Here is a 19,509-nt window from a genome sequence, read left to right as displayed (position 1 = left end):
TCTATTTTTCATCAAGTTAAATTGAATAGTTTTGAAAACTTACTATGAAAAATAAAAACTTATGTATTTGATTTTATAAGAATAAAAATTTACAAATGTATCCAAAAATTTCCACCTGGAAAAAACCCCCAGAAGTTCAATTTTAACAAAAATGAAAGATACTTGTCAATTATATTATGAACCCACTTAACTGATGTCTCGAAATAATCTAAAGATATGCAGAATGTATATTTTCCCCCTATTTTAGGATTTGAACTTCAGAATATTGATTTTTATTCTTCAAAGTTTTTCTAATTGATCATGTTTCTGATAACTTTTAAATAAGTTTACATAATACCTGAAATATATATAAAGCTCTCCTACAATATATCATAGTGGGAACAAGATTTGTTTATAAAATTGTTTTAGTTATTTACCTCCCTTTTACAATAAAGTTTTGCTTAAAAAATTTAGTTGAGGCATGAGCGGTTTATCATCAAAACAGCACATAAACTGATATGAAAATATGACATTGCTCTGGAACATGCTAACTAAATAAGAACAGAAGCCTTTCAAAAATCCACTTGTGTAGATATATTTTTTTAATGTTTGAATCAAAACATTACCACATATTTACAACATTGCCTCCAAATGAAGATAATTTCTTGAGCCATTGTTTTGTGATAATTTGTAGCTAAGCTACAATCCACTGATATTGGTCATAAATATGACCTAAGAAAGTCATTTTGAAAGACTTCGTAAAAATATGCCGATCACCATTTTCCCCATTCATACTTCCATATTCACTCATAAAATGCAACAAGTATACATGGAAAAGCATGTTCCAGACAATCAAACACAGGTCACACTAAGATCACCTTGATTAGTTTTTACAAAAGTCAAAACTTTTTTTAATCTTATTATATGCAATAACCCTTCATTATATCATGCATGTTGGGAGACAAAGAAAAAGCGTGATATACTGGGAGTGCAGTAAAACCGAGAACATTATCTAGGTTCTAATATATAGGCTACATTTTCAATAGTGATTCTAATAAAAAGGCACAAAATATATGCATGTGCATTATAAAGAGGCACAATGTAAAGAAGGGCCATCGTAACACCGTTAGTGTGACCTGAGACATGTTGGCACAGCCTACTTTTAGTCAGATGATGTCTTGCTTATATCTTCAAGTAAAATATTGAAAAATTTCTGATAATTGGCAAACAGTTAATATGGCACTGATTTCATACATTCATAAGAGGTAATTTTCCACTATTCAAATATTATTAACTGTTTTAGAAGTTAGTAACGCATACTACAATTTTATGAAGTAATCTTATTTTTTTTATGAATGTATGAAGTTTATCATGTTTCTGAAGTATTTCACATACCATCAGTATATTCTTAACTCTAAGACAATGTTGTTAGAAGAAAAGGTATTAAAATTTTTAGCACTGATGGAATGCAAGCATAGAAACACTAGTTAGACTATCTTCTACAAGGAAGACAGTTGGCATGTTTTAAATATGTGCATAAATGCCAATTTCTGAGAGATGTTTTAGTTTTTGAGTGAAGTGCTTTAAGTTTTGTAGAAGAACAGTTGATATAACCTATCTTTCCACCCTAAGAAAAGAATTTGGCATCTATGCTGACATACAATTGTAATACTTTCATACAAAATCAGTAAAAACTCACTTTTCTACAGGTGAGGTATGTCATATAACTGCAAGTCCAAATTAAGAGAAATTTTCATCTAACTTTGATAAAGGTCTGACAAAGACTCCTTGAAATTATAATTTTTTTTTCTCCAAAAATTACAGTAGGATAATAATGCAGAAGTTTTTCCCCTTAACATGTCTTTTACATAATTTATTTTTAATCTGCAAGACATCCTCAGAAAGAAAAGTTGGCTTATTGACAGGACTCGAAACACTTAAAATAGTCCAATTAGAAAAAATGTTTTACCTGACTATCCAAACCAATAGCAAACAGCATGAAGAAAAACAAAAACGCCCATACAGGCGCAAAAGGCAGTCTAGCGACCACCTCAGGATAAACAATAAATGCAAGTCCTGGACCTGTAAAAGTATTATGCCTCATATACAAGTGCAAAATAAATCAAAATGCAAAAAAATTAAAATTATCCAAGAACTGATAAAACCAGTATTAAAAATTAAAAATAAAATAAACTTCATTTTTTAATTATAAATTTCATTTTTCATACATGCATAAAAAAATGACAATGAACCAAAATTTTACCAGCCAAAAAAAATTCACATATGCCAAAGAAACAGTCAACAAAATAATTGTGATAAATATATTCTAGTTGTTCCCCCACCATAAAAAAAAAATGTTTTAATTATATAATGCATCAAAGTTATATTAAAACTTTGTTTCAATAACTTGAGCACAAAAGTTATTGAGTGTATATATCTGGAAGAAAACTAAAAATGTCAGAAGTTGCAAATATCTGCTTTCTGATGCCACGATGACAGCTCAATGGAACATGAAATCTGCAGAACTCTGACACCATAATTACTTGAAGGCCACACACATACACTCAAAATATACATTCTGGCATGTACCAATTTATTAAAAATTCCCCAAAAGATTGTTCACGAGGTGCATGCATGGTTAAGTAGTATTATAATTAAGTAGTATTAAGTAAATATTATTCAGTGTTTGAACAACATAAGCCTTTTCAATCCTGGGTTATTTTTTTCAAATTAGTTACTCTCTACTGCTTGCCAATATTTGAAAAACCATTAAAAACCAATGTGCAACTATGTTTTCAAACCTTTATGATTATACTGTTACAGATTCTGCAACATAATTCCAAACTTTGTACAGTCACAAAAACATTGGCAGTATGGTTAGGAATACTGTAACACACAACTTGCAACTTTTACTATCAACTGGGATTTCAATTCTTTTGACTCTATGAAAGATTATCTAAGATGACTAAACTTCATGCAGATGAATAAGTGATTTAAACAATTTTCAGATACCTCAAGAGACAGTCAACATAATTTACACACATTACAACATTTACACACTGTGGGAACTAGATGAAAAAAATTTTATGGGCAGGTGGACTCCCGCATCCCTCAGAGCATAGCCATACATTCTTAGAATTTTCAGCTTGTCAGTATAAATTGTGTATTCAAACTTCATGAATGATTACAAAATGAAATTCTAACCTTCAGAGACAACTTCTTCAATTGATTTCCCAGTTTCATATGCCATAAAACCAAGAATAGAAAAGACCACAAATCCTGCAAAGATACTCGTCGCACAGTTGATTAAAGGTATCAGCAAAGAATCTCTGCAATTAGATGAAAATAATGGTATGGTATAAACATCAGGGTGGTTCTACTTTATACATTGTTACACTTTCCTAAAAGAGAAGCATAAAAACTCCAGAAAAAAATTGACTCACCTATAAACATTGTTGCTAAATTTGTTGTAGCTAGCCATGGTCAAAATAGCACCCCATGCTGCACCAACAGAATAAAATATTTGTGTTGCTGCATTTCCCCATACCTGGAAAAGTGAAATAGTCATTTTTATGAAATATTCTTTTTTTAGCAGATATCAGAGGATTTACACCTGGAAAAAATTACAAATTTATATCATAAATTAAAAGGTTTTCAAATGTTGAAAGAAAAATATAGGGGAACTTCGGTTAATGAGCAATTCACATAACGAGCAAAATGTATATTTTCACGTTATCACAACAGAGCTGATGGTATTTTGCTTTCGCACACACACGTTATGGAATTTGGGGTAATATTCTTCCCTACAGTCTCCAGTATGTGTGTCTCAGTTGGAAATGTAACACTTGTGTGAGTGTGAATATTTACAATATAAAACTAGATGTAACATAACAGCGATGCGTATGTGCACCTGAAGTTTTTTTTAAATTCTGCTTGGAAAAAAACTTGATTGCATTATTGAATGTTATTTTAAGGGGCTAGCTCATGAACAAGAACCACTACTTGTGGAAGAGATTTTGTGCTTGGGGAAGACCAACTGGAGATGCATAAGGATGGGGTTCATGAAATAATGGTGAAAAATGTCTAGAAGTTGGCGGTAGATGACGTTATGGGTCTCTTTTGCACCCACCAGCAAGAGTTCATGGACGGTATCTCATCTGAAGAAAAGTAAGGAGTCCCCTCACATAAAATGAGATTAGAGAGATGTGTAGAATATGTGGTAATCAGTTCAAAACTCTAGAAAAGAACCACCCAAATAAAGCATTAGCAATGTGCAATTTCTCCAATGAACACTGCAATTTACCATTTCTCAAAAATGCTACAAAAGAGGCAAAATCAAATGTCATTGGATAAGGTTCTTTTTGAAAGTCATGCAAAAAGAATAAGTTTGCAAACAACAGCGAGTCAGTAAATTGCCCTAAACGATAAGCCTCCTCTCCCTCTTTAAACAAAGTTAATTTTTAAACATTATCATATTGTATGTTTATTTATGGTGTTGTATGTATGTATGTGTATATATATATATATATATATATATATATATATATATATATATATTTATTGCATTTTATATAGTTATTATTTAATTATTGATTGAATGCCATTTTTGTTAGTCATTTTCAAGAGAATGACAAATTGTGGAATGAATTATTAATTACCATTATTTCCTACAGGAAAGTGATTCGGATAACGAGCATGTTGGCAGAATGAATTAAGTTTGTTAACTGAAGTCCTACTGTACATACATTCATAAAAATTCTTTATTTTCAATCCCAAAAGTACTTAAGTTTTAAAAGAGACATTATGGCTATAGTTATATAAACTGAAGAGCCAAAAATACAAATACAAATACAAATACAACGCCACAACAGGCAAATTGCCCAACGAGGTGGCTGACTTAAGACATCATGGATCCCCGAGCCATTTTTTGGAGGCCCTACCAACTACTGCTACGACCCCCCCCCCCCCCCGCGAAATTCCCAACTGGTACAGGCATGCATATACAAATGAAGAGATATGGAACCAATCAGAGTACGGCGCTGTGGTCGGCAACGCCTATATAACATAACAAGTGTCTGGCATAGTTGTTAGATCGGTTACTGCTGCTACAATGGCAGGTTATCAAGATTTAAGTGAGTTTGAATGTGGTGTTATAGTCGGCGCACGAGAGATGGGACATAGCATCTCCGAGGTAGCGATGAAATTTGGATTTTCACGTACGACCATTTCACGAGTGTACCGTGAATATCGGGAATCCGATAAAAAATTTAATCTACGACATCGCTGCTGCTGGAAAAAGATCATGCAAGAACGGGACCAACGACGACTGACGAGAATCATTAAACGTGACAGACGTGCAACCCTTCCACAAATTGCTGCAGATTTCAATGCTGGGCCATCAACAAGTGGCAGCGTGCGAACCATTCAACGAAACATTGATATGGGCTTTCGGAGCCGAAGGCACACTCGTGTACCCTTGATGACTGCATGACACAAAGCTTTACGCCTCGCCCCGACAACACAGACATTGGACCGTTGAGGACTGGAAACACTGTGCCTGGCCTGACAAGTCTCGGTTCCAATTGCTTTGAGCTGATGGACGTGTAGGGGTATGGAGACAACCTCATGAATCCATGGACCCTACATGTCAACAGGGGGACTGTTCAAGCTGGTGGAGGCTGTGTGATGGTATGGGATCCCTGATACGCCTAGATATGACTGACAGGTGACAGGTACTGTGCCTGGCCCGAGTGGCATGGTGGTAAGATGCTCGTCTACCATTGTGAAGGTTGTTGTCAGGGTCCCGGGTTCAAACCCAAGGGAGGATATCGATACAATATTTTCCCTAACAAACTCGAGGCGACCACCGATAGACAGCGCCTTCGCTTCCAGCCCATCTCACTAATGGCAGTAAATTGCAATATAGCGATATGGCCAGAGTTGGTGTTTGGTGAAGTAGGTACGTAAGCATCCTGTTTGATCACCTGCACCCATTCATGTCCATTGTGCATTCCGACAGACTTGGACAATTTCAGCAGGACAATGCAACACCCCACACGTCCAGAATTACTACAAAGTGGCTTCAGGAACACTCTTCTGACTTTAGACACTTCCGCTGGCCACCTAAATCCCCAGACATGAACATTATTGAACATATCTGGGATGTCTTGCAACGTGCTGTTCACAAGAGATCTCCACCCCCTCTTACTCCACCTCCTCTTACCAAAAGGGAAAAAAAGGTTTTTTTTGCGAAGGGCCCATACATAAAACTCCTTTCGAGGGACATATACAAGAGTGCTAAGAAACAAATGACAGAATCTGGTACTCATTGTATTGGGAGGAGATTGTCAAGGATACAAAGGAATTTTGTATGTGCATGTGAAGCTTGCCAGTTGAGAGGAAAGAATGAAGTCTCAGGCAGAGCTCCAATTACTCCGTCAGTAGGGGCAGAACAAAAACTCATACTGTCCGACCATCATCACAGCTTCTGGAAGCAGGCACGCCAGGGACAGACAATGTAAGCGCAGACGTAATATCACGTTTACGAACAGAATGAACTGTGTGAACTGAAATAATGAACATTAATGTTTACTTGTGTTTTATTGCAAATATTTATTGTTACAGTATCGTGTTATTTGATCATATCCTAGTTTCTATTATCAGCAACAATGTATGTAATCAGATTGTCTTGTAAAATATGTTATGCATATTTCATGCTTAGGAAGGGGGTAATGTAAGGTTTCCCCCATTGGGAAGGAGCATGATGGGAGTAGAAAGCATGGGTGGGGGAGAAAGGCCCTCGACGAAGAGAAAAGAAGCTTGGTGTGTTTTCAAGTAGTTAGAGAGTGGCTCCTGTGGACTCAGGAGGTAATTTCAAAGGCTCGCTGTAAACGAGGAGGGCGTGTTAATAGTATAATGTTTATTGTGAAAAAATATGACTAAACCAAGTATTATACATAAAAGTGACAGAGAGTGCTTATGATTGTGGCAATCAGTCATTGAAAACGAACCCTACAGGTTAAATACATATGTAAAAACTATATTCCTATATAGCTCATTAACATCCCGCTTTAATCACTAACCTCAAAAGACTTCAAAAGCTCCCAGCGAGGAGTAAGGTAGAAAACAATGCCTTTCCATGCACCTGGTAAAGTAACACCTCTGATCAACAAACAAACTAAAACCACATATGGGAATGTTGCGGACACGTACACTACCTAAAGAATAAGAACATAAATTACACTTATTTTTCAAGCAACAACACAAAACATACATAACTAAGAAGCTTACAAAGTATTGCGAAGATGATTTCTCCAATTTCTAAGAGAAAGACTTTCTGGATATTAATGCTGAAATAAACTTTGGGAACTAAAAATTGCTGCTTTGCAGAGAATGAAACCACTGGCCTCTTACTAGCCAGGCAAATGCACAAGTTAATATACTGAAGAGGTGCAACTACAAAGTGATTATAAATAAACTGACAGAACTGAAGGATGTAGCACCCAGTCTTATAGAGGTATTTTGATGAAACTTGGTACATAAAATATGTGGTGAGATTCGATTTGTATTTTATCTCACAGATGGCGGCACTTGTAAAGCCGACGCCATTGGATTGTCACGCGGGAAATCGCAAGAGAAGCGATCAAACCATCAAGAGCTTAACATGTCGCTCCGTAGATTTTTTTTATTTCGTCTTATGTTTCGTGTTGTAAATAAATAATTATTTTAAGAAATTAATCAATTATCCTGAATCCATCATTTTATCCAAATCACGCAACCTCATAACCCAAAGTATGGTGACCGCGGACTTCAAACAAGTTCCAGTTTCTTCACTGCAGCACGAGGCAATCTACTGGTGTTTCCCGTGAGTGAACTTTCGCTTTCCGGAACTTGACATCACTTTTCCTGGATTTTCATCATGGAAGTAAGTGCCGTTCAGGTACCACTTTTTAACCACCATGATCCAGCGCTGTGGTTTATCATGTGTGAAAGCACTTTCGCTCTCGCTGTTCCGAAACCGATAACCGAATCTGTCACAAAGTACAACTATGTTGTCGCGAATTTGCCTCCGGAGAGTGCGGCTCTTGTCCGGGACATTCTCGTTAATCCGCCGGCCACGGATCCGTATGAAAGGCTGAAATCGGAACTGATTAAACGGTCGAGCGAGTCGTCGTCCACTCAACTTCGAAAGCTCTTAACATGCGGGTCATTGGGAGATCGGAAACCATCCGACATTCTCCGCGAATTGCGACGACGAGCGGAATCGCATTCTGTCTCCGACGAATTGCTGATGGAGCTTTTTCTCCAACACCTACCGGCATCAACTCAGTCCATTCTCGCTGCTGTCACTCCACTCGTTCTCGAGAAAGCTGCTCAACTCGCCGACAAAATTCATGAAGTGAACCCTCAGCATGTTGACGCAGTTGAGAAACCGCAACAGCCGGATTCCGTCGCGCAACTTCGGGACGAAGTGGCTCAGTTACGCCGCGAGTTGAAAAACGTCCTGCGTTCGCGTAGCAACTCTCGCCAACGTACCTCACGTGCGCGCAGTCCGCATCCACGATCGGAAAACTGCTGGTATCACAACAAATTCGGCAACAACGCCAAAAAGTGCGTGTCGCCGTGCAAGTTTCAAAAAAACGGGGCGGGCGAGGAGTAATCGCGACATGCTCCTTGCCACAGGCATCTTGTCGCCTTTTTACCATGGACAGAAATTCCAAAATTCGATTCCTGATTGACACTGGATCCGATGTTTCTATCCTTCCAGCATCACCATCACAACGACGCCACTATGAAGCTCTCTGCTGCTAATGCTTCATCCATTAGTGTATGGTCAAAAGAGGGTGACATTAGATTTCAATCTCCGTCGTAATTTCACTTGGACTTTCCTACTGGCTAATGTTTCCACACCCATCATTGGGGCAGACTTTCTGTTCAACTTTGATCTTGTTCCGGATCTCCGACGACGATGTTTGCTGGATAGGACAACAAAACTCAATACTGACTGTGATCTTCACATTGCAGAAGTTCACTCAATCAAACTCATCGAAGGTGACACCATCTACCACAGCCTTCTCAGCAAGTTTCCCGACATCATCAAACCACCACAACCAGGACAACCTGTGAAACACTCTGTCGTGCATCATATTGAGACTGTTGGTCCACCTGTGCATGCCAAACCAAGACGTCTAGCTCCTGATCGATTGAAAATCGTGAAGCAAGAATTTCAGCAGATGCTTGACCTCGGCCATTTACGACCATCTAACAGCTGCTATGCATCACCTCTGCACTTGGTCCCGAAAAAGGACAGTGATGAATGGCGTCCAGTTGGTGATTACCGAGCTTTAAATGCACAGACTGTGAAAGACCGGTACAGTGTTCCAAATGTTCTGGACTTTACATCTGAATTGCATGGTAGTAAAATCTTTTCCCATATAGATCTCATTAGGGCCTATCATCAGATTCCTATACATCCGGAAGATGTCCATAAAAGTGCTATTATCACACCGTTTGGGTTATTCGAGAGCACTCGAATGCAATTTGGCCTTTGCAACGCTGCAGCCACATTCCAAAGGTTTATTGACGAGGTCACTCGTGGACTTCCATTTGTATATGCCTTTGTTGATGACATACTGGTAGCCTCGAAATCACCAGAGGAGCACATCGAACATCTAAGGTTGTTATTCGAACGTCTGCAAATATATGGCCTCAGCATCAAGCCCTCTAAATGTGTATTTGGTGTTTCATCAATTGAATTTTTGGGTTACAAAGTTTCTGGATCTGGCATCGAGCCTTTAACAGATCGTGTTGATTGCATCCTGAACTTTCCTAAGCCAAACACCATCACTCAATTACGACGTTTTCTTGGTCTCTTCAACTTTTATCGTCGTTTTGTGCCCAGAGCTGCACACATCTTAACACCTCTACACAAGTTTTTGGAGGGAATAAAAAACAAAAAGAAATCCAAAAGAGCTACTCAAACCAAGCCAGCTGATATCCTTCAGTGGACTGATCCAGCCGAGCAAGCATTCATCGATGCGAAGCAAGCTTTAGCGGGTGCAACATTACTTCACCATCCAATTCCTGGTGCCAAGCTAAGTCTTTGGGTTGACGCCAGTGATTTAGCAGTCGGTGGTTCGCTAATGCAATCAAATGGAAAAGGATGGGAACCCATTGCATTCCTGTCCATGAAACTGACAAAGAGTCAACAGAAGTTCTCCACTTACGACCGAGAACTGTTAGCAATGTACACTGCTGTCAAAAGATTCCGGCACATGCTAGACGGCCGTGAGTTCATAATTTTCACAGATCAGAAACCTCTTGTCTTCGCCTTCAAGCAAAATCCTGATAAATGCAGCCCACGTCAATGGCGACACCTCGACTTCATCTCGCAATTCAGCACTGATGTTCGTCATACTAAAGGTGCAGATAATGTGGTAGCTGACGCTCTTTCAAGAATAGTAATCAACTCGATTTCCAAATCACCATTCCTGGATTTTGACCTTTTTGCAACTGCTCAACGAGAGGATCCTGAATTAAAACAGTTACAGCAAGACAACTCTAGTTCACTGACTTTCAAGTCAATGCCAAGTCCATTTACCGCAACAGAACTGGTATGTGATGTGTCTACAGGCTCACCAAGACCATTTGTTCCAGCGAGCTTCCGCAAGACTATTTTTCATCATTTCCACAATCTTGCTCATGCAGGTGTAACATCATCTACTCAGCTAATATCTGCAAGATACGTTTGGCCTAACATGAGAAGGAACATCAAAGATTGGGTAAAGTGTTGCAATGAGTGGCAACGCTCAAAGGTTCATAAGCATACCAAAACACCTTTAGGCACCTTTGCAACACCCGATGCAAGATTTTCTCATATTCATATCGATCTGGTTGGACCTCTGCCTCCTTCAGAAGGAAAGACATACTGTTTAACAGTAATTGATCGCTACACCAGATGGCCGGAAGTCATACCTGTAGCAGACATCACAGCAGACACAGTTTGTCGTGCCTTGTTCGATGGTTGGATTTCCCGTTATGGATGTCCATCAACCATAACAACCGATCAAGGACGGCAGTTCGAATCATCACTCTTCAGAGAACTGATCAACCTGCTTGGCACTAGCAGGATTCGTACCACTGCTTACCATCCACAGGCCAATGGCATGGTCGAACGGTTCCACCGTGTCTTAAAAAGCTCATTGAAGGCACATGAGAATCCAAAGTGGACCGTCACATTGCCAGCCATCTTACTTGGTCTCAGGGCAGCCGTCAAGCCGGATATCAAAGCCTCTAGTGCCGAGTTGGTTTTTGGTACATCTTTGAGATTACCTGCAGATCTCTGCACGGATACACCCGGTCAGCTCTCATCAACATACACATACGTACAACAGCTCAGAGAGCGTATGAATAGTATCAAACCATGCAAAACATCACCTCATGGTCAATCCAAAATTTATGTGCATCCTCAACTGCAAACTTGCTCACATGTGTTTCTTCGAATTGACAAGATCACACCACCTTTGACACAACCATATACTGGACCCCATGAAGTGATTTCTCGTAATGAAAAAAATATCACTTTAAATGTAAATGGGAGAAAGACCTGTGTTTCACTTGACAGAGTGAAACCCGCATTTATCTTTAACGATGTCTGTGTGGAACTTGACAAAAACAAGCTCGAAGAAAAGAAAAATGACACTGTGCCAGTACAACCATATGTCACTAGGTCTGGCAGAAAAGTCAAATTCAGTCCTAGGCTGATAACCGAAATTAATTTTGTTTCGAATTGTGCATCATAATATTTTTTTGCATCTTGTATTTCATGCATCTCATTTATATTATGCATCCGATATATATTTTGTACAGCTTATTGAATTTTCTGCATTTAATTGTACATTTTGCATCATATTTTTTTTTAAGTGTATACTTATTGCACATGATTTCCTGCATCATTGTATTATGTCTTGCACATCTATTATTCTGCATCTTATGAATAATTTTTTGTATCACATTTTCATTTTGTATCTCATTTATCGTTCTCTCACCATGTTCCTCCACTGGGGGGAAACTCATGTGGTGAGATTCGATTTGTATTTTATCTCACAGATGGCGGCACTTGTAAAGCCGACGCCATTGGATTGTCACGCGGGAAATCGCAAGAGAAGCGATCAAACCATCAAGAGCTTAACATGTCGCTCCGTAAATATATAGACCATGGGGGAAAATAAAGATTCAATATAAAAAAAGTTAAATTTTTGACTACAATGAACTATGTCCATCACAACAGACGCTACACAGGTCAGAGTAGTGCCAATTGAATTATACTAACACCACTCCAACCTGTGTAATGCCCGTTGTGGTGGACATAGTTCATTGAAACTTAGTATATACATTATTTTGACCATGGGGGAAAAAAATGGTCAAAAATTGAACAATTTTTTTATTGAATCTTTTTCTCCATGGTTCATAGTATATCCTATATGCCAAGTTTCATCAAATACCTCCATCAGAATGGAAACTGGCTACAACTGAGTAGTGTCAGTTTAATTATAAGCACCCTGCATTACTTTCCTTATATAGATCCTTTCCTTATGACATCCCATCACAATAGTGATGTGCTGAGTAATTGTAGGCTGAGAAAAGAACATGTCTCTACTGTTGCAAAAAAAAACTGGGGACCTATTGCTAAGTTAAAAACGCAAATAATGTTTTTACTCAAAGCACGATGTTACTGTATATGTGTTACAGGGTTTAATCTAGAAAAAAAAATCCTTTCATAAAAAAGCTAAAATGGGGGAAGCTTTAGCAAAATGCTACAATGCTAACGATTGATGGTTGGATGTCTACTCGTTTTGTACCTCCTGTACGCATTTTTACAAAAGTCGCTACCACTTCTTTTGCAGTCTAAGATTTTCTTTCACATTTTGCAAATAATGTGACCATAGCTTAAAAAACCCTGGTGTGTTATAAGGAAAGAAATGATTGTGTCTCTGGGATATATTGGTTCAGGGCGTTAGCCCAAGCAACTGAGCTTAACAGTGTTTAGTAAATATGTTTGCCTATATTGCAAGAAATCTAGGGTTATAAGTTTCCCCCAGCAGAAACACCAAATTATTCTTTCCAATGCTCGCCTAAGCATTAATATCCAAAGTCTATTTATTTGATGTGTTGTGGGAAGTATCAAGAATATATTTCTCCATATTTCATAGATTTTTACAAACAGGAAAAGGATTTTTTAAAATTTAAATTGATCACCCAAAACCTTTATGAGCATATTGTTTTTCTTTTCGGTATTTTATGAAACTTACATAACATGAACAAATCTTAAAAATTCAAATGAACAAAAGCTTACTTTTCCTGATGATTTTACACCTTTCTGTAGGCATAAAAACACAATCACCCAGGCAATGAACAGGGTCAAGACTAGATGCCACTGCATTCCACCCAAATTCTCAATTCCATCACTTTGCTTTAAGACCTGGTTGCTACATAATGAATATAATAAGAAATTTAACAATCCACTAACTTTATCTATAATTCCTTAAACCAGAGTTTAAGCTAGATAAAAAATTCCTATCACAAAAAAGCAAAAATTAGGGAAAAAACTTTAGGCAAAATGCTACAATGCTAATGATTGATGGTTGGATGTCTACTCATTTTGTATCTCCTGTATGCATTTTTACGACTACTACTTTGGCATTCGAAGATTTTCTTTTGCATTATGCAAAAAATGCAACCGTAGCTTAAACCATTGCTTAAAAAAGTAAATCAAAACTCATTAACAATCTAAAGATGAAAATTTTCTTTTTACAGATAAGAACAAAGTATGTTACACTAACAGTTTTGGTAAAGCCCAAAAAACATTCATGTAAGGGCTATTTGCTTCAATTGATTCCCAAAAATTTTATTTACCAAAATTAAATCAAAATTTAACCCATTTTTTAAAGGTTTAATTGTTATCCTCAGTCATTTCTCACAATTCATTTTTACTGTGATTTCTTCTTTTTTTCTGTAATATATATTTTTTACTGACACTAACAAACTTTAAACCAATGGTTCCTAAACTTTTAGACTCAAGGAGCCCTTTTTAAGGAAAAAATTCACTGCTGGAACCCCTCGGGCGTTTTTTTAATTTAATCATAAACATTTACCGATTACATTTTACTGGAGTGGCCAGAGCAGAAACACGAGGCTCTGCTTTAAGCAATGGGATTTTCCTCTACCCGGAGGTAATACTCATATATGACACATTTCTAAAAAAATTTCAGATTATTTTTCATTTTTATATATCATGAGATATGCATCATATTACTCATATTAATGTCTCCATTTTGGTTTGGACACTTTGGACTTCTTTAGAAAATAACTTATTTTTCTCTGAAACTTTTTGCAGCACATCTATGGTTGAAAACCATGCCCTAGAACAATGGTTTTCAACAGGTGCTCCGCGGCCACTCAATAAAAAAAACAATAAAATTTAAAAAAATAATCATATTTTTAAACAGTAAAAATAAATCAGTGACTTTGATTAATAATTAATAAACGGGCCTACGGGACTCCACCATAGAATTTTTTTTTACTAAAAAGGGCTCCACGAGTCAAAAAAGGTTGAGAACCGCTGCCCTGTAAAGTCACAAGATTTTGGACAAACTTTTGTAAACCAGCTTTTATTTCAACCTCCAGCTTTAATGATATCTATTTGAACAGAAAGTTTTTCGCTAAGCACACAACATGAAACAGATTTAGTTGAAGAAACGAAAGAACAGTGCTGTAATACTTGCCCTGACAAACCAAAGATCCATCTCAGTATTAACTTCACAAAATATACTTAAAAGAAAAAGGTACAGCACAATGCTGCTGAATTGCTTACTGCTAGAAAGCCACACATATCATGGCTGTGTTTTTGTATCATAGTAAGGAAAATAACAGTAAATTTTCTTGGGGGGGGGGGGAGGAGCAGTTATCAGCTCTCAATTTGCAAAAAATAATTCTCCTTGAAAATAGACGGGAATTAGTGATTAAGAAAATTTTAAGAACTGCTTAAAGGGTTAACAGTGGGTTTAAAGCAAGAAAGTTAAGGAAATTAATGAAGTACACTCAAACCGGTTTTTGTGCAATTTTTTTTTGTGCGGTATATGAAAATTTCAATCAAATTAAAACATAATTGACGAAGTTATCAATAAAAAAAAATTAATAGGTTTGATCGGCCATTTAGTTCTTTCGATTTTTGATATTTCATCACATAAGTATTGCGTCAGCCAATTACATTACATATGTAGTGAAGTATATAATCACATTATTTTAATGACGTCCTTCAACGTGCTTTCATATTCCTGGACCATTAAGATAAGCTATCATTTCAAAGCGTAAATTGAAGATAAATTTATTATTTTTTCCATTTAGATAAATTTTTAGGATTTTTATTTTATTTTTCGACATAATCCCTGAAAATGAATAAGGGCAAAAACAAAGCGAAGAGAAAGGCAATTTCCTTAGAAACAAAGACTACGATTTTAAAACAAATAGCAGAAGGTGAAGGATCCACAGCTCTTGGTAAAGAATTTGGATTAGATGAATCCACTATAAGAGGCATACAAAAACGTTTCGTATGTGTAAAATAATTACATATGTAAATAAAATATTTAAAAATGTTCACATGTGTATTTTCTAAATCAGATTCCAAAAGGTTTGGCGAGATTCCAAGTATCTGCCAAGCAGGGCCGCAACTAGGGGGGTGCAGGCGGGTCTGGTGCCCCAGGCGCTGTACTAGAGGGGGCGCAAATTTCACTCTTTAATCTCTCCTTCAATATTACGAGGGGGTGCTAAAATGCATTTTGTTGCCCTGCTGCCAAGCCTCGTGTCTTGATCTCATTTAAAAAAACAATTCTTAGTTATGTCATAAGGTTTTGAGTTATTGTCTACAGGAGACTTTTTTTATGCTGTCCCTATCCACCGCATAAAAAAAATGCTTTTTAAATGTGTTGCGAAAAATATTTTTTATAGCTACTCGTGAAGTTTTGTGTGATTTTTTTTTATGTGGTCCCTATCCACCGCACAAAAACAGGTTTGAGTGTATTAAAATACAATGGCTTCATTTCTTAATTTGTAAGCAAATGTAACTTGTAAATTTTTGCAAAATTATCTCTCGCCTGTTTTCCCAAGTAAAATTGTCTAGGTTCAAAATAGAGACCTAAAATATCCCATATCGTCACCTTATAACGAAAACCTCTTGCATTAAAAACTCCCAACTTTACAGAAAGATTAAAGAAAACTGAACATCCCATTGAATAACACAAAAGGGGGGTTCATTTTTTTTTTCTAAAAAAAGATCAGTGCCGATTTTACTTTTCTCAAAAGCTACAATAGGTGAGATATGTTTCCAATCTAAAACTGTCAAAAAACCATTTTTGAAAAAATATGTGTGTGTGTGTGTATTTTATGAGGTTTTCCCTATAAGGTGATGACATGGTACTGTACTCAAACACAAAATGGAAGTACTAACAAACATTTAACTTACAACCAAAATTCTTCACTAGATGTCATCTTGTTGGAAAAATTAGTCAGTACAGCAGTGACATTGCTGGTTAGCATCAGGTTTAACGTTCCATTGGTTCCAACATCAGTAGCATTTCCCAGACTAATAAACTCGGTTCCATTACTTGGACCAGGTATTTCATAATGCTTATCTATACAATTGGCTGTGTTCCAAAAATTATCACAATTTGCCCAATATACATTATACGACTGATAGATATAATATAAAGTCCAGGCAATGATCACATTGTAATATATACAAACAATTGCTGAGATCAAGACCATACCATAGCCGAGACCTGTGAAGGGAAAGAAAAATTATTAGTTGTTGGATTTTTTTTTTACATGCAAATAAATCAAAATTTTAATGCTGACAAAAACTTCCTGTACCTTTGAACAAAGGACAAATTTTCCAAATAGCAATAGGACCTAGACTAGCGAATTGACCAAAGCTCATTTCCAGGAAGAACAACGGCATCCCACATATCACAAGAAATAACAAATATGGAACGAGAAAAGCTCCTGAGGGAGAAACAAATTATTTATTATATTTCGATAACTAAAAATATGAAAAGTAACAGACTCAGAAATATAAAGATAAAAATCGCCATAGGAAAGAACATTTCAAAGCATTACATTTTATGCTCACATGGCAGTTTAGGAAATTATCACTCTGTAACAAAGAAAAGAAGACAGTCACAAATAATGATTCTAGATAGACAGCTTTCACACCAATAATAGAACACTTTTGAACAGTAAATTATGCTTTTTTTAACACTGAAAAACTATAGAAAATCACGTAAATTCTTTAGTCTCATTGTATCAGTTTCATTCCTTCTATTTTGGGGAAGACAGTACAAAACATATTTATTAAGAAATCATTATCTCAATGAGCTTTGTAGTCAATAATTTTAAAATATTGTTTCATCAATGCTAACTTTTATCTTAAAATGTCATGTGTCATTGATTAATAGATGATTGAGTAATTCACGAGTTAAATGATGACAAAAAATAAACAAACTTGAATTCATTTTTTTAGGCGGATAAACCACAGGTGGCCAAATGTAACACTGTATAATAAATCTGGGAAATTTATCTCCATAAATAATTTACAAACTCAAAGAACTTGTGTTTTCTATTTTTCTCAACTGATTAGCCCGAAACAAACCATCACCTATTTAAAATGAATTTTAAAATTACTGACCTCCTCCACTTTTGTAGCAGAGATATGGAAACCGCCAGATATTGCCAAGACCAACAGCATATCCTACACAGGAAAGAAAGAAGTCCAACTGCCTTCCCCACGTTCCTCTTTCATTTTCATCACTGCCACCACTGCTATCACTGATTGTTGAGCTTGTATCCTCAGGTGGTGGAAGTGGAATGCTAACTGGGCCAGGAGAAGTACTTTTTGATCTACTGAACACTCTGGCTGCCTTAGAAAAAACACTTTCTCCAACAAGAGGTTCACAACCATCTTTGTCAACTGAACAGGGTTGGTACACCTATTAAAAAAAAAACAATATATCAACCAAAGTAAATTGATATTTTACCTCCATATTTTCCAATGCAAAATTGGAAACACCTAATATTACGTTTTAATGTGATGCTTCCAGTGCAGATCCATCAAGACATTTGATAACACACAAAAATATCATACAAAAAGCATTTCAGTAAAATTGATGACAAATTAATATCAACCATTTTCAAAATCCAATGCTGGATGAACGTCGCGTAAGTTTTTCCATTTTGCTCTGTTTTAGCCTTCCAGTTGACCTCAGCCACTTTTCTGATCTCATCCATCCATCTTGTGTGGGGACGCCTTCTGGGACATTTAACACCATGGGGGTACCAATCTAGAATACTTGTGGTCCATCTGTTGTCCTGTCTTCTTGCAATGTGTCCAGCCCATTTCCATTTTAGAAATTTAATTCTTTCCATGATATCATATACCTTGGTGTGGTGGTTTCTTATCCAAGTGATTCGTTTGTGTTGTCTGTAGCCTTTGTATCGTCTTGCTTGTGAGTGTCCATGTTTAAGCTCCATAAGTCAGTGCTGGTAACACACACTGATTAAACACTTTTCAAGCATAGTGGCATGTAACTCTTTAGAATTAGTTTTTGCGGAAAGTGCTCCATCCAATCCTGATCCTTTTGAAAATACACTAAAAATTATATATAAAATTATAAATACATTGAGTACATGTTCTTTGCCCCCCCCCCCCATCCCCAGAAAAAGTTGAAATGATGGCCCTGCCCTTTCCTCTGTTCTGATCCTGTTCATGTTTGTATAGAGTATTATAAAATTCCTCAACAATACTAATAATTTCATTTCCATCTTTTGTGATGGTTCCATCTTTCCTTTTTTAGTGCATTGAACATTCAAGGACCGGACGCACCACGCTTCCCATCTCAAGGAGATATCAAAGCGTTCCCGAAAGATGGGTGCATCCAGAATTTTATTTTTTATATATAAATTTGTATAACAGAATAACAAGTCCAATTACAGAAGTATAAATCAACTTAGTAGATCCTTTTTAGTGCAAAAACGTTTTCCTTCCTCCCAACATAGTTTAAGTTTCGTTCTTTCCATTCTAGTGTTAAACATTATTCAACATCTCACCAGTTGATTGCTTCCTGTATTGAATTTGTTGAGAACACTAGCCTTGGATCATATGCTTTTTATTTGACATATATAGGATGTAGTCTATCTTGCTTGTCCCAGTTTGGCTTCTCCAGGTCCACTTTATTTGGGGTTTCTTCTTAAAGAACGAATTCATGATGTGTAACTGTTCGCTCTCTACAAATTTGACTAAGCACATTTAAAATCTGGAGATTTATAATGAACCATAACTCAATTAAAGAATGGCATTAAGAATATAAATTTTAATTTGATGAATTGAAGTGACGTCAAAGGAAGACTTTCAATGCTACAAGAGACACTGAAACCTTTAAAAAATAGACAGTTACTTGCTATAAATGGGAAGTTTCTGGG

General features: G+C 36.7%; 1 protein-coding gene across 3 annotated transcripts in view; it reads right to left on the bottom strand.

The window, feature by feature from the left end:
- The window catches only part of LOC149070045 (sodium- and chloride-dependent glycine transporter 1-like), a 52,995-nt gene that overhangs the window by 21,699 nt on the left and 11,787 nt on the right, over positions 1-19,509 (bottom strand). For 2 of the 3 annotated variants that reach the window (XM_089250232.1, XM_089250234.1), the window contains exons 2-9: positions 17,720-18,020; positions 16,906-17,037; positions 16,499-16,814; positions 13,334-13,466; positions 7,062-7,196; positions 3,423-3,526; positions 3,184-3,308; positions 1,949-2,061 (exon numbers count right to left, since the gene is read on the bottom strand). In XM_089250232.1, the coding sequence (XP_089106358.1) occupies positions 1,949-2,061; positions 3,184-3,308; positions 3,423-3,526; positions 7,062-7,196; positions 13,334-13,466; positions 16,499-16,814; positions 16,906-17,037; positions 17,720-18,020 (1,359 nt within the window). Of the gene's footprint in view, positions 1-1,948; positions 2,062-3,183; positions 3,309-3,422; positions 3,527-7,061; positions 7,197-13,333; positions 13,467-16,498; positions 16,815-16,905; positions 17,038-17,151; positions 17,189-17,719; positions 18,021-19,509 lie in introns of those variants that run through there. The other variant, XM_089250235.1, reaches the window with a different exon arrangement.

Source organism: Pholcus phalangioides, unplaced genomic scaffold (genome assembly GCF_987345545.1).
Source record: "Pholcus phalangioides strain wild (caught in Gottingen) unplaced genomic scaffold, Ppha-v1.0 ptg000022l_1, whole genome shotgun sequence".
In the NCBI taxonomy this organism is placed as follows: domain Eukaryota; kingdom Metazoa; phylum Arthropoda; class Arachnida; order Araneae; family Pholcidae; genus Pholcus; species Pholcus phalangioides.
Note: the sequence above shows the minus strand (reverse complement) of the source record. Positions and strands in the feature narration are given on the sequence as shown.